General features: G+C 41.2%; 1 protein-coding gene across 4 annotated transcripts in view; it reads left to right on the plus strand.

Moving 5' to 3' along the window:
- The window catches only part of RALGAPA2 (Ral GTPase activating protein catalytic subunit alpha 2), a 330,878-nt gene that overhangs the window by 192,922 nt on the left and 122,920 nt on the right, over positions 1–15,036 (plus strand). For all 4 annotated transcript variants that reach the window (XM_064375258.1, XM_064375283.1, XM_064375285.1 and 1 more), the window contains 2 exons: positions 1,691–1,874; positions 13,558–14,329. In XM_064375258.1, the coding sequence (XP_064231328.1) occupies positions 1,691–1,874; positions 13,558–14,329 (956 nt within the window). The remainder of the gene's footprint in view (positions 1–1,690; positions 1,875–13,557; positions 14,330–15,036) is intronic.

Raw genomic sequence — 15,036 nt, forward strand, 5'->3', positions numbered from 1 at the left:
AGTTACCTCATAGTAGACATAATTAATAAATTTACTAAATAACTGGGATTTTCTTGTATTTTAAAAGTGTACTTTTAATTGAAGTATAATATGCTTCCAGAAAACTGCATCAGTCTATAAGTGAAAGCTTGATGAATTTTTACCAAGTGAGCTTGCCTGTAAAATCAGAGCCCAGATCAGTAAACAGAACATTCCTGGCATCCTAGAAGCCTTCTCTGTGCCTCCTCGTAGCCACTGGCCTGATTCACATGTCCAGGGATAGCCACTATCCTGTGTAACAGAGCAGAGTAGTTTTGCCTGTTTTAAACTTTATACAAATTGAATCATACAGTATGTCCTCTTGTGTCTGACATATTTTCTCAACATTATTTTTGAGTGATTTATTCAAACTGTTGTGAATGGTTGTAGATTTTTCACTCTTAGTGATATATAGTATTACACAGAATAAACCATAATATATCCATTTTACTGTTCATAGACATTTGGGTAGTTTAGAGTTTTGTACCACTAAAATGTGAATATTGAAGGTTTTTTTGTGCAAAAACTTTGTGAAGTTGCTAGAGTACATGTATTCTGCCTTAGTAGTGAACACCAAATAATTTTCCAAAGTAGTTGTGCTAGTTTACATATAACATGTGACTTTCATGTGCATTTCCTACATTTATTGCATTTTGGCTACTAGAAATTAATTATCTCAGTGATTGCAGCTCAATTTTTACATTAATAAGAGAGCTGCTATAAGGATTTTCCTATAGTGCGTTTTTTTTTGTTTTGTTTTGTTTTGTTTTTTTTTGCTAGGAAGAGGACATATTCAAGTGGTTGCCCCGACAACTATAATTCTTGGTACTTTGTAGCTGTGTACAAAGGGTACCTGACCACAAGGCCTCTTGCCAAGTCAGCAAACCAAAGCTAGTCATTTAAAAGTGAATTTACTTTACAGAAATATATTTAACCCAATGGTGTTTTCTTATTTTCTCAAGTATTACCTTGATTCTTATAAAAATCAGTGTTTTGAGTTTATTACCTTGAATTTATGATTAAAAAGGGAAATCAGTTATAATTATTACCTCATTTATGCATTTGGCACATTCAAGATGATTTGTGTTTGCATGTCTTATATGTGTACAAAAGCTCAAACTAGTAGATAGATCTTTAATCAACTGCAATTTGTAGAAAAACCAGTGAACTCTCAGGAAACTAATCTTGTAAAAGGAAGAATAATTTAAAAATTGTATTAAGTTAGCCCTTATAATTCATGGCGTCATGAGTAATACTAATTTAAACTCATGACTGGTCATAACGTGCACTAATGGTCTGTTGTGCTCATTCCACCCTCCACCGTGGTTGACCCATCCCACCACTACCCTTCATCCCCTGATTAGTTCCTTCTACCTGTGTTGCCTTTGGTGGACAGGAGGAGGACTTAGGTGTGTGCAATCATGCAGAATGTGGATAAGAACTTTTTAACTTTTACTTTTCTTTTGCTTTGAAATATATATCTTGGCATTGACATGAAAGAAGCAAAATAAACTTGCTAATAGCAAGAAGTATTTAAGAATGGAAATAAGCAATGTTTTCAAGTCTTACCAAGCAGGAGTCCTAGCTGCTAAGTGCTACAGTAGTTCTGACAGATTGTCAGAGGACAAGAGGTAGGTAGCATCCATGGTGCACATAGCCTCTGTTTTCACAGGTTCTGCACTGCTGTGTGTGTGGCTCGAGCACGTACACCCAACAGAGTCACTACACACTGACCCTGGCTGACTTGTCATCCACGGATTATGACCCCTTCCTGCCACTGGCAAATGTGAAGAGTTCTGAGCCAGTCCAGTATCACACATCGGCAGAATTGGGTAACCTGCTGACTGTTGAAGAGGGTGAGTATTCTTTCAAGTGTGAAATCTTGTGGGAAGGAAAGGAAGGATTTAGCCTTTTGTTCATGCTTTTTGTACTATTTTTTAAAAAATCTAGTTGATAAAGTTGAAATCCTAGTTCCTGGAGTCCTCTGTGATGGCAAATTGTGCCTTGTTCTTTTTTTTTTTTTTCTTTTTTCTTTTTTTCTTTTTTTTTTCCTCCTTCATTTTCCCATTTTAGTAATTCAAATGGTTTTTTGTATTATTGAAGACAGGTATGTATCAGATCCATGGAACTCACAAAAAAAAAGCCTCATTTTCCATCCTCAAGAAGCTTTACATCTAATGGAAAACACACAGTGAAGTCCAGAAGGACTCATTGTGGACTGGTAGGTAGCACCATGAGGGCTTTCCATAGAGAAGGACTTAAGCCAGATTTAGCAGGTTGGGCAGGTGTGGAAAGGAGCTCATAGGTTGTTCCTGGTTAGGAGAACATCATAAAAAGAGATGGAAATTTACTTCTTACAGTTTTAGATTTGCTCTGCTCATAGCAGAGAGTCCTTTTGTTACTATATGGGGATTGTCAGACTTAGAGCCTGCTGTATTTCTTACTTAAGCACCCCTCTCCCCAGAATGATAAGAGCCCAGTTTTGGGCCTTGGAATGGGAGTCAGAATGTGGGTGTATCGTCTGTGCATATGATAAAATTGCATAGAACCAAACACACACACACAAATGCATGCATGTAAAACTGGTGAGCACTGAATAATACAGATGGATTGTATCAATGTCAGTTTCCTGACTGTGATATTGTCCTATAGATATGCAAGATATTACCACTGAGATGAAGGGTATTTGAGGTCTCTATGTATTATTGCTTACAACTACATGTGAATCTTCAGTTGTCTCAACACTAAAAATTAAAAGAAGTCCAAGCACAGTGGCTCCCACCTGTAATCCCATCACTTTGGGAGGCCAAAGCTAGTGGATCACTTGAGTCTGTGAAGTCAAGGCTGCTGTGATCAGCGCCACGGCACTCCAGCTTGAGCAACAGAGTGAGACCCTATTTAAACAAACAAACAAACAAAAATTATTAAAGAGATGTAGGTGTGAAGTGTTAGATCATCTGTGAAAATTTTATGGACTTTACAAGTTAACAACTAGGCCCAAGACTAGAACCTTGTGGGTAAAAACATCCTAAAGGACAACAGAGTGAGGGGATGTCACCAGGAAAGCAAAGTCAGTGAAGTGGAAAAAGGACCAAGAAAGACTCATTTCTGGCAAGTCAAGGAAGAAAGCAGTTAAGAAGTTGAGAAAGGTCAGCAGTGCTAGTTGCTTCAAAAAGCTTAGGGAAGGTGAGAATGAAACAGCTGTTTTATTTCCCAACTTGGTGTTCGGTGGTAGGTTTTGCCAGAGCACTTTTACCAGAGTGGTGGGTCCAGCCAGATAAAATGAGCAGGTGACCTGTGCAGTGACCACTCAGATCCCTGAATCAGACTCCCTTTTGTGAGTCCCTTGGTAGAAGGAGGAAGGCAGCAGGCAGTGACCAGGTGAGGGAGGACGCAAGGTGCAGGGGTATGCTTGCAGCACTACAGAGTCTGGAGCAGGGTGTGATGAGGAATAAAAATACAGGACTGGGAGTGACAGTCATGAGCAAGGGCTTAAAATCTAGCAGTCCTGATTTAGATGAGCAAACTGAGGTTAAGGGGTATTCCCAGGGATGTGGACAAGTCAGAAGTAAGGAAGGGAGGTGGAATTTTGAACCTAAGATTTAATGACCAAGTTCCTAAAATATATTATTTACTCTGAGATTTTTGCCATGGAGTAGACTAAACACTCTTGTTTTGAGTTGTGTTGGTGGTGGATGGTACATGGTTCATTTTCACATTGTTCTCTTGACTTGTTCTCCATTTATTTAATCATGTAATTGTTTATTTCCGGAGCTCCACTATCTGTTAACTGCAATGTCTGCTTGACTTCTTCCTCCATCATGATAAATTATTTTTATTCAGTAATTGAAATAACTCTTAATACATTTCTTTTGTTGTTTCCTACTGTAAGTTCATGTGTTATAATAAAATCAACTTATTTTTTCCTAAAGTCATTAATTTATATTCACCCTACGTGAATATATCCCTAAAAGATGGCTGTCTGTAAAATAGGTTCACTATTTATTATGAGTTGTCACTTAAAAATAGCAGAAGATAGGCTGGGTGCGGTGGTTCACACCTGTAATCTCAGCACTTTGGGAGGCCGAGGCAGACAGATCACAAGGTCAAGAGATCAAGACCATCCTGGCCAATATGGTGAAACTCTGTCTCTACTAAAAATACAAAAATTAGCCAGGTGTGGTAGCGAGCACCTGTAATCCCAGCTACCCAGGAGGCTGAGGCAGGAGAATTGCTTGAACGCAGGAGGCAGAGGTTACAGTGAGCTGAGATCGTGCCACCGCACTCCAACCTGGCGACAGAGTAAGACTCTATCTCAAAAAATATCTCTTAAGAGAAATACCTAACGTAGGTGACAGATTGATGAGTGCAGCAAACCACCATGGCATGTGTATATCTATGTAACCAATCTGCATATTCTGTGCATGTACCCCAGAACTTAAAGTATAATTTTAAAAAAACAAAAAAACAAAAACACATTGGTGTGCACATGCTTGGTAAGTGGATACGTCATATAGAGAGTGAAAAGAAAAAATAAAGGTGATAGTTTAGATATTTTAGGTTAAGCAAAAAAGAGCTCATGTTCAAGGGTATTTTTTTTCATTTGGTGTCATACTTCATCATCCATATCATCCATAACAAAACTGTCTGTGGTCAGAGTAATGTTTCTGACAAACAGTATTACATTTTAATCTATTATTTCCAGTGATTCTTTCACAGGTCACTACCCACTCGTTGATGTAATTACTACTTTCAAAAGTTACAAGCAAAAGACAATGTTCACCTAGCCACAGCTGAGGTGGCTGCTGGCCCAGCTCAAAAGAAAGCCATTAATGGCAGACACGTGTGCCCAAATTGCTCATCATTAGTACCTAACTGCTAAAAAGAAGGGGAGGAACTTGTCCAAAGGAAAGTTAAAGGACAACCTTTCTATAAATTTAGAAAAACGAAGATATTTGGAATCTATTTTTTTTAAATCTATTATTTAGTATATGGGGATTGTCAGGATTTAGAGCCTGCTGTATTTCTTACCAAGCCTGTAGAAGTCATGAACTTGTTTTTCCATAAGCTTCTCTTTCCATAAGTTTCCAGAGTTTCCTTTATTTTTCAGGGAACCCACAGACAGTTGATTCAGCAGAATCTGCCAGGGAGGGATGATTATTATTTCACAAATACTCCTTTTCCTTACTTTTCAGGACCAGAGATATTTGGGGTTTTTATTGAATGTGTCATGATTTATGATTTGATTAGTTTGACTCCAGGTTAATTTCCTACTATAAAATTCAGATTCATTCACAAAGTACACATTTATGTTTACCTTAGATTGAAAGCACAACCTATGTGAAGAAGTAACCTATGTATAAAAGTAGAGAAAAGATGATTTTCAAGTTGTTGTTTTCTACCTTGGGCCTCTATCAGTTTGGACCCTTATTGTAGAGTTTTATAGCCAGTTCTGCCATATCATCACTACAAAGTGTTTCACTTTTGAACTAACGAATTCCCCACTTGCTTCACATTTGCTGTTTGGGCCGTTAATGTTTCTGAGCTTGGACATTAAATTTTATACTTGTGTGGAAATTACATACACTTACTTGTACTAGGGTTGGGGAAGAGGAGACAGATGTAAATTACCTCCTTTGCTTCTAAAAAGTGGGTTTTTTGGCATGAAATTTTATTTTGCATTATTGAATCCAGATGAATTCTTGTTCATTGAAAAGAAAAAATTAAGAAATCCAAGAAAACTGAGGACAGTCTTGTTCTCCTCAGACATTACACAGAATTTCTTAGATTCTGGCATTTGATTGTTTCTTTCTAGGATTTATATGTCATAAAATTGATGTGTTATAAATAAGTCAGCAGGATTTTTTATATCTAAGGGGGAGGGTTTTTAGCATGAAAAAGCATATTTATAGGGTTTTTTTGTCTTAATTTTTGGTTTCTCATGTTGTGAATTTAGAACTGGGTATTTCTTAATAAAGCTTTAAGTTCAATGTATAAATCTTAGTTTATTTAAACATCTAGTGAATATTTCATTAAAATTAAAAGGTTTCATTTTCACTTGTTCTTAGATTAATGCATCATGCTTTTCTGAATTTGGCAGATTAAAATTTCCCTAACTACTCTCAAGCTTAAGTAGTCATTTCAATCCCTACTTATGGACTTAGTTGATCTGCTTCTCCTTTATACCTCATTTTGCAAGGCCCACTTATGTAAACTGTTGTCAGTCTTTCTATACATTTGAAGTATTAAGATTTTTGCAAATTGCTTGGGCATTTAATCATCAATTACAAATTTAGTTAAAACCTCCTATATGTTTCTATAAATTGTTAATATGTCACATTCTATGAAATATTTAAAATGCCCTAACAAGACATAAATTGTCACAATGATTATTAAGCAGATTGTTTAATACGTATTTAAGCAGTCACAAGCTTAATTCAGTTTCTTATCAGGTCTACCTTTACCCCACTGATTGGGCAGGGTCACCTCTGGCCTACTGCCCTACCTTCCAGCCACCCCTCTACTACAGATTTTGTCCTCCTCACCAGAGCTCTCTCATCTGTCAACTCTTTACGGACTGAGACGTTTTTCTTTTGTTTTTATTTCTACTGTGTCTACAGATTTTTAGATGTCCCTATATTTATCTGAATTGACTCTTTCAGCCATCTATTTAAATTGTACTTTTAAATTAAAATATAATTAGTGTCAAAAAAGGAAATAGATGAAAAAAATTTTAGACTAAAAAAGTGAAACATTCTAAGTTCAGACTGAAATCTGGTGGTGTTCAGTTTTTGGTTTGTGTTGCATTTGCTTTTGGGGTCTTAGTCATGGATTCTTTTCTTAAGCCAATGTCCAGAAGAGTTTTTCCAATATTATCTTTTATAATTTTTATGGTTTTAGGTGTGTTAGTCAGAGTTCTCTAGAGAGACAGAGCTAATGGAATATTTATATGTGAAAGTTTATTAAGCATTACTCCCATGATCACAAGGTCCCATAATAGGTCATCTACAGGCTGAGGAGTAAAAAGAGCCAGTCTGAGTTCCAGAACTGAAGAACTTGGAGTCCAATGTTCGAGGACAGGAAGTACTGAGTACGGGAGAAAGATGTAGGCTGGGAGGCTAGGCCAGTATCTCTTTACATTTTTCTGCCTGCTTATATTCTAACCACACTGGCAACTGATTAGATTGTACCCACCCAGATTAAGGGTGGGTCTGCCTTTTCCAGCTCACTGACACAAATCTTAATCTCTTTTGTCAACACCCTCACAAAAGAGACACACTCAGGATCAATACTTTGTATCCTTCAATCCAATCAAGTTGACACTCAGTATTAACCATCACACAGGTCTTAGATTTATGTCTTTGATCTATCTTGAGTTGATTTTTGTGTAAGGTAAGAGATAGGGACCCAGTTTCATTCTTCTACATGTGACTTGCCAGTTTTCCTAGCACTATTTCCACACTTTTGCTTTGAGCTTATATTAATCGTTTTGTGTTAGGCAAGTCTCTTGAAGACAGCAAATATTTGGTTGATGGTTTTTTTAATCCATTCTGCTGATCTGTATCTTTAAGTGGAGGATTTAGGCCATTTATATTCAATGTTTACATTGAGATGTGAGGTACTGTTTTATTCATCATATTAGTGATTATCTAGATACTTTTTTTATTATGTTATTCTTTTGTTTTATAGGTCCTTTGAGATTTATGCTATTTTGATGCATATCGAACTTTTTGTTCAAGATTTAGAACTTGTTTTAGCATTTCTTGTAGGGCTGGTTTGCTAGTGGCAAATTCCTCAGCATTTGTTTGAAAAAGACTATTTTTCTTTCATTTATAAAGCTTAGTTTTTCAAGATACAAAATTCTTATCTGACAATTATTCTGCTTAATGAGACAAAAGACAGGACCCCAATCCCTGCTAGCTTGTAAGGTTTCTGCTGAGAAATCTGCTATTAGTCTGATAGATTCTCTTTTATAGATTATCTGATGCTTTTATCTCACAGCTTTTAGAATTCTTTCCTTTATGTTGACTTTAGATAGCCTAATAACTATGTGCCTTGGTGATGATCTTTTTGTAATGAATTTCCCAGGAGTTCTTTGAGCTTCCTGTATTCAGATATCTAAATCTATAGCAAAGCAAGGTAATTTTGCCTCAATTATTCCCTCAAATAAGTTTTTCAAGCATTTGACCTTCTCTTCTTTCTCAGGAATATCAAGTATTCTTAGGTTTGGCCATTTTATGTAATCGCCATATTTGTTGGAGACTTTTTTTATTTTTTTTAATTCCTTTTATCTTTGTTAGATTGGGTTAATTTGGAAGCCTTGTCTTTGAGCTCTGAAATTCTTTCTTCTACTTGTTCTAGTCTAGTGTTGAAACTTCTCTCCCTGCATTTTATATTTCTCTGTGTCTTTTATTTCTACTGATTGGTTTTCCTTTATGGTATCTGTCTCTCTAGAAAATTTTTCATTCATATCCTGAATTTTTTTTTTTAATTCTTTATGTTGCTTTTCACTGTTCTCTTTTATCTCCTTGAGTAGCTTAATAATCAAACTTCTGAATTCTTTATCTGGTATTTCAAAGATTTCCTCTTGGTTTGGATCATTGCTGGGGAGCAAGTGTGATCTTTTGAACCCTGTTTTGTCATACTACCTGTATATTCTGGTTCCTTCTCATTTGTGTAGACTGTTTCTTCAAATTGTTCTTGAATTTATTTTTTATTTGACTGTATTTATTTTTTAATTTCTTTTTTCCTCTCTTAAAGATGTGACTTTAATGTTTATGGTTTATTATAGTCTTAATTTGATTTTGCTGCTTTTAGGGGTGAAGATTCTGTATGAGTTTCTTGGTTATACAGAGTCTTTGTATGCTGACTTTCTCAGATGCTGATTGTAGTGAGTACTCAGTGTGTGGGCAATTTCATTGTATCCTGTGGAGTTGGAATGGCAAGGATCTCTTGAAGCTTATCTCATTCCCCCATGGTATGCACTTTTTATTTGTTTAATTTTTTCCCCAGTGTTCTATTTACTCTGTTGATGATCCAGGCTTCAGGCCAGTAGGGGAAGTATCCCTAGATATAAACCAATTACAGCTAAAGCAGATAGTTAGATACAATACCCAGTGGTGGACTGAGGCCCTAGCCTTGGTGAAGGTAGCTAGGGGATCTCTCAGTTAGATGCACTGAGTTTTATCGGGGTGAAGAGTGGGAACTAACTCAGCTCACCTGTCAGGCCAGCAAGAAAGTTATCCACCTCCCAGCCTTACTTCTGTCCTAATATTTCAGCTATTCACATCAGACAGGCACTTCTTTTCATCTGTAGGAATGAGGGATGTTGATGTTCCATATAGAAGGGAATTGTAACTCTGCCTTTTGTGCAAGCCTGAACCTAGAGAGTACTTCTCCTGTGGGGATGCAGTCACCCTGAATTGTTCCAGGAGGGCTCTCCATAGGTGCATTCATGCTGAGTTCCCATGGGAGAAGTTCCAGCTATGTCTGTGGTTGTGGACAAGGTGAGGAACAAGGACCCCTTCTCCACAGCCTTTCACAAGCATGCAGGCTGCCTGCCTGTTGGGGTAGAGGTGCAGACTTTCCCTGTGCATCCAGCACTGCAATTGCGTCTCTGCTGCAGGAAACTTTCCACCAGCAGAAAGACATGGGACTCAAGGTTTGCTGTACAAATTCGTTTGTCCTGTGGGGTGTTCCCTTGATGTGGTGCTCTCCCCCTTCCCCTAGGAATAGGAGTTCCTCATAGCCAGACTAAATTGATTGCTATTGCTCTTCTGGATCTAGCCACCCAGTGGGGCTGCCACACACCAGGCTAGTGCTGGGAAATGTCTGCAATTGACCCAGTGATGTGACCTGTCTTCAAGTTTCCCAGCAGTGGGTACCAGCACTAGCTCTGATGGTGGTGGCAGGGGAGTGATGTAGACTCTGTGAGATTCCTTGGTTGTAGATATGCTTAGTTTGCTGGCTTTCTTGAATGCTGGTTTTAATTGTAGTTAACTTTCATATGGACAGGCTCAGGACCTCTGATGACTAGAGTATTACAGGCACTAGCCATTTTCTCCTTCCTGGGCATAGTGTTACTCTACCTGTAGATGTTGTAGTGGACTGCATCAGCTAGCCTCCAGCCAAGAGGTGGTGCTTGGAAGAGAGCACCAGCTGCAGTACTAGCTGTGGGATTTGAGCTGGTCCTAAATTGCCTAGGAGAAGTAATATGGTTTCCGAGGCAATGGGAAGGGCTGTAGAGCTCCCACAAGTTTATGTTCTTTGTGTTAAGCTACCAGAGTGGTTACAGGGATACCACCAGGTGGGGATAGGGTTGAGCAGGTCTGTACTCTGACTCTCCTGGAGTAAGGCCAGCCATGGCTCCTTTGAGGGTCAGGGAGTGGTTCTCAGGCAGCTGGGATAATATTCCAGAGGGTAGTATAACTGCCTCTGCAGCACAGAAGAGTTTATAATGGGAGTGGAGAGTAGCAGGCGGCAGTAAGCCTCACCCAGCTCCCATGCAGTTGGCAAGGCCGATCTCACTCCCTCAGTGTTCTACTAGCAGCACCAGGTTTAGATCCAGGCAGTTTGCACACAGAACCCAGACCGGCTCCAAACTGTAAGCTTTCCCACCTGTGCCCCCACATCTGCCCATGAAACAGATGTATCTGCAATGCAAGTTCAAGGGAGTTCATTCCTGCTCAAGATTATATCATGAAATTCAGTTAGGAGCACTTTCATTCTGTAACCCCTTTCTAAGCTAGTTGGCTGGCTTCCCCAAGGTCCCTGTGAGATATATTTAGGTATGGCTTCCCTTGGTCCATGCTGGGAACTGGGAATGCCTGCAAGGCATTTCCTACTGCTTCTACTTTTATGTTTCTCACCACTCCCTTAAGCACTTCCAGCTCTGGGTAGGGTTAAGGCGTTCTCCCATGGCCTGGATTTTCAGATTCCCACATGGGGATGTGTATTCTGAAGGTAGTCTCTCCTCACTCACATTCTGAGGATTTATAGTTTTTCACCTGTCTCATAGAGTAGACTGCAGTTTGCTGTTTTTTGTTTTTTGTTTTTTGTTGTTGTTGTTTTTTGAGATGGAGTCTCACAGTGTCGCCCTGCTGGAGTGCAGTGGCACAATCTTGGCTCACCGTAACCTCTGCCTCCCTGGTTCACTCACGGGATTTTCCTGCCTCAGCCTCCCGAGTAGCTGGGATTACAGGCTCACACCACCACACCTGGCTAATTTTCTGTATTTTTAGTAGAGACAGGGTTTCACTATGTTGGCCAGACTGGTCTCGAACTCCTGACCTCGTGATCCACCCACATCTTAGCCTCCCAAAGTGCTGGGATTACAGGAATGAACCACCATGCCCAGCCAGCCTGCTGCTTCTTTCAAAGGGTCTATGGATTCTTGTGTTTTTCCTGTTGAGTTTCTGTATTGCTCCTTGAAAAAAAGTTCACAGTGTGAATCTCTATACACTATTCTGTCCTTCCCAGAAGGAAAGGGGGTTGGGAGGGGGACGTTAACACTGCCTCCAACCTGCCATCTTCTGGACTTGCTTCCATAGCCTTATGTCCTTTTGTCAGCAGGTTTTATATTAGGCTGTGTAATTTGACTTACAAGCCAGTAGATGGTGTTTATAGGTAAAAGCTGGCTGTGGCCAATACGGCTAGGTATATACTTGATCCTTGTTTACCAGGAGAAGCTCTCTGTTGTCTCAGGCAATGGGGTGATCCATGGAGTGCACAGTAGTCTGAGCTCCCTGTTTAGCTCTGGGTGGGCAGGGGGCAAGATGGATCGGGCCAGACTGGACAGGCTCATTTACAGGTGCCCTGGTGTTGGGCACAAGCACCAGCACTGAGGGAGAATCCAGTGAGTGACCATCAGGTACCCAGTGGTGTGCCTAGGCATGGAGCTGGGAAATTTCCTTGGCCCCTAGTTCTCTGCACAGGCAGAGGGGCAGCCTGAACTCCTGATCAGGAGAGTGAGTTTGGGTGCTCCAGTTACCTATAAGTCTGCCTGGGCTTGGAGTGCAAAGGGCCCTGCTCTACTACAATCTCTGCATAAGAAGGTTGGGTGGCTCAGGCTGGTAAGTCAGATAAGCAGGCCCTGCAACTGCCTGGAAATATGCCTGGGCATGGGGTGGAGAGGACCCCACTTCACCATGGTCTCTGCACAGGAAGGGCAAACTGGCTCAGTCTGCTGATTTAGGTGAGTGGGTGCTCTGAATGCCTGGAGATCTGCCTGGGCATGGAGTGGAATGGGCCCCACTGCACCATGATCTCTACAGGAAGGATGTGGCAGCTCAGGCCACCAATCTGGGTGAGAAAATGTGCCACATACCTGGAGATCTGTCTGGGTGTGGAGAGGGTCCCCCTGCACTAGGATTTCTGCAGAGGAGGGATGGGGACACTTAGGCTGCTAAACCAGGCAAGCAGGAGCTCTCAATGCCTGGATACCTGCCTGAGCTTGAAGCAGAGAGGGCCCCCCTCTTCCAGGATCTCTCCATAAAGGTGGAACAACTCAGACTATCAGTCCAGGTGAGCAGGTGCTTTGAATGCCTGGAGAATCTGCTTGAGTATGGAGCAGAAAGGGCCCTGTTGCACCACAATTTATGTACAGGAAGGGTAGCGTGGCTCAGGCTACTGGTCCAGGCAAGCAGGTGCTCTGAATGCGTGGAGATCTGCCTAGGCATGGAGTGGAGAGGGCCCCACTACATGATGATGCATACACAGGAAGGTTGGGGCAGCTCAGGCTGCCAGTCTAGGAAAGCATCTGCCTTTACTGCCTGTAGTCCTGCCCAGGAGTGGAACAGAGAGGGCCCTGCTGCACCACGATCTCAGGAGAGCAGCCTGGTGCACATAGCAATGACACATGCAGACTGATTCTACATTGCTGAACTGGCCCTGGTTGCAAGTCTCATAGTCTAGGAGAAACTTTAGTTGTAGCAGCTCTCTTCTCCCACCCCAAGCCTGCAGTAGTGAAGAGCACAATTTCAGTGCCTGCTGCTGGGGCATGTTACACAGTTCTGGCTGTGGAAGTCCCTGCACCACTCCAGAGCAAGTGCTCCAGTCTCTCAGTCCCAGGTCTAGGAAATGCCTGTGGCTTTTTCTGGTGTCTTTTCCTCTTAGCACCTCCAAGCCTCTCCCCAAGATAGCTCTGGGGCTTGGGAGAAACATCATTCTCTGCCTTGGCCTAGGTTGGTTAGATCCCCAGTGGAAAGGCAAATTACAGAGGGAGACTCTTTCTCTTTCATGTACTGGGGCTTCACTCTCTCTTTTATCGGCTGGATGGCATCACAGGAGCTGTTTGCCTGTGTGGTCCTCCCTAAGATCTGGGTCATCCTTCATGATTCCAGTAGATTCCCATTTTCCTTCTTGAATTAAAGCTCAGAGAATTGATCTTTTTGCACTATCTTGCTATTTCTAAGTGGCTGAGGCACACTAAAAGCCTATAATCTACCATCTTGGAACCACCCCCTGCCCCCCAGAAAAAGGTGTTGCATTTTCATCTTCATTCACCACTGACTCTTTATGTTTCTTTACTGCTGTTTACAGAGAAGAAGAGAAGAAGTTTGGAGTTGATCCCTTTGACTGCTCGAATGGTGATGGCCCACCTGGTGAACCACTTGGGGCACTACCCCCTCAGTGGGGGCCCTGCCATACTGCACAGCCTTGTCAGCGAGAACCATGACAACGCCCATGTAGAAGGCTCCGAGCTGTCCTCTGAGGTGTTCAGAAGCCCAAACCTGCAGCTGTTTGTATTTAACGATAGCACCCTCATCTCCTACCTTCAGACACCCACAGAAGGACCGGCAGGTGGATCACCAGTGGGCTGTCTCTCTGATGTGAGAGTAATTGTGAGGGATATCTCAGGGAAGTACTCTTGGGATGGTAAGGTTTTATATGGACCTTTGGAAGGCTGCTTAGCACCCAGTGGAAGAAATCCTTCATTTCTGATTTCCAGCTGGCATCATCACACATTTGGACCTGAGAAAGACTCTTCTCAAGTTGAGGAAGGGGATGATGTTCTTGACAAATTACTTGAAAACATTGGCCATACAAGTCCTGAATGCCTTTTACCATCACAGCTAAATCTAAATGAACCTTCCCTACCCCCATGTGGCATGAACTATGACCAAGAGAAGGAAATCATTGAGGTCATTTTGCGCCAAAATGCTCAGGAAGATGAGTATGTCCAGAGTCGTAGCTTCGATTCTGCAATGAAAGTTACCAGCCAAGGGCAGCCCTCTCCAGTGGAGCCCCGAGGACCCTTTTATTTCTGCAGGTTGTTGCTTGATGACTTGGGAATGAATTCTTGGGACAGAAGGTAACAATCCACGTAGACTTCTAGCTATTTTATCATTATTTTCATGTAATTGTCCTTTCTGTCAGTTTGCAGTTGGGGAAGAAGAAAAGATTGGAAAGATTGGAGAAGAGAGAATGGAGATTTTTCTCTATTTTAACATTTGCAACCTATTTTCTGCTACTAAATTAAAACTTGAAATGAAATTATGCTGTACTGGTGTGCAGATTGAATTCCAAACATCTGTTGGGTATTTTAAAGGATATCAAGCAGAGCGAGAGAGAGAGAAAGGGGGGGGGGCGGGGGTATGTGTATAATTACTGCTCTGTCCATTATTGTTTCTGCCTTCATCCAAGGTGCAAATGAACTACAAAGGTGAATAAGCCACAGTCTAACCTTAGGTCTAATGTGGGAGGTAGACTTGATACAACTCTGATAAAGGATGGAATGACACAGGAGTTCAAGAGTAATGATTAAATCCAATGGGAAGTACAGAGCAATGGAGAAGACTTTGTGGAAAAGGGTGGATTTGACCCTAGTAGTGGAGTGAAGTTTTTAAGAACAGAGGTGGAGAAAAGGGATTCACAGCAGAGCTGACACTGGAAACAGACACAGGCACATGCAAACAAGTCACACACTCACCAAAGAGCCATCTGTGTCACTGGGTAGTAATGGGATGCTGGCAGAATTTTTATACCTTTGCATGTCTTAAGGAAAATGGAGTTCATTCT

Source organism: Aotus nancymaae, unplaced genomic scaffold, assembly GCF_030222135.1.
Source record: "Aotus nancymaae isolate 86718 unplaced genomic scaffold, 86718_ANA_hifiasm-v0.15.2.pri h1tg000001l, whole genome shotgun sequence".
Taxonomy (NCBI): domain Eukaryota; kingdom Metazoa; phylum Chordata; class Mammalia; order Primates; family Aotidae; genus Aotus; species Aotus nancymaae.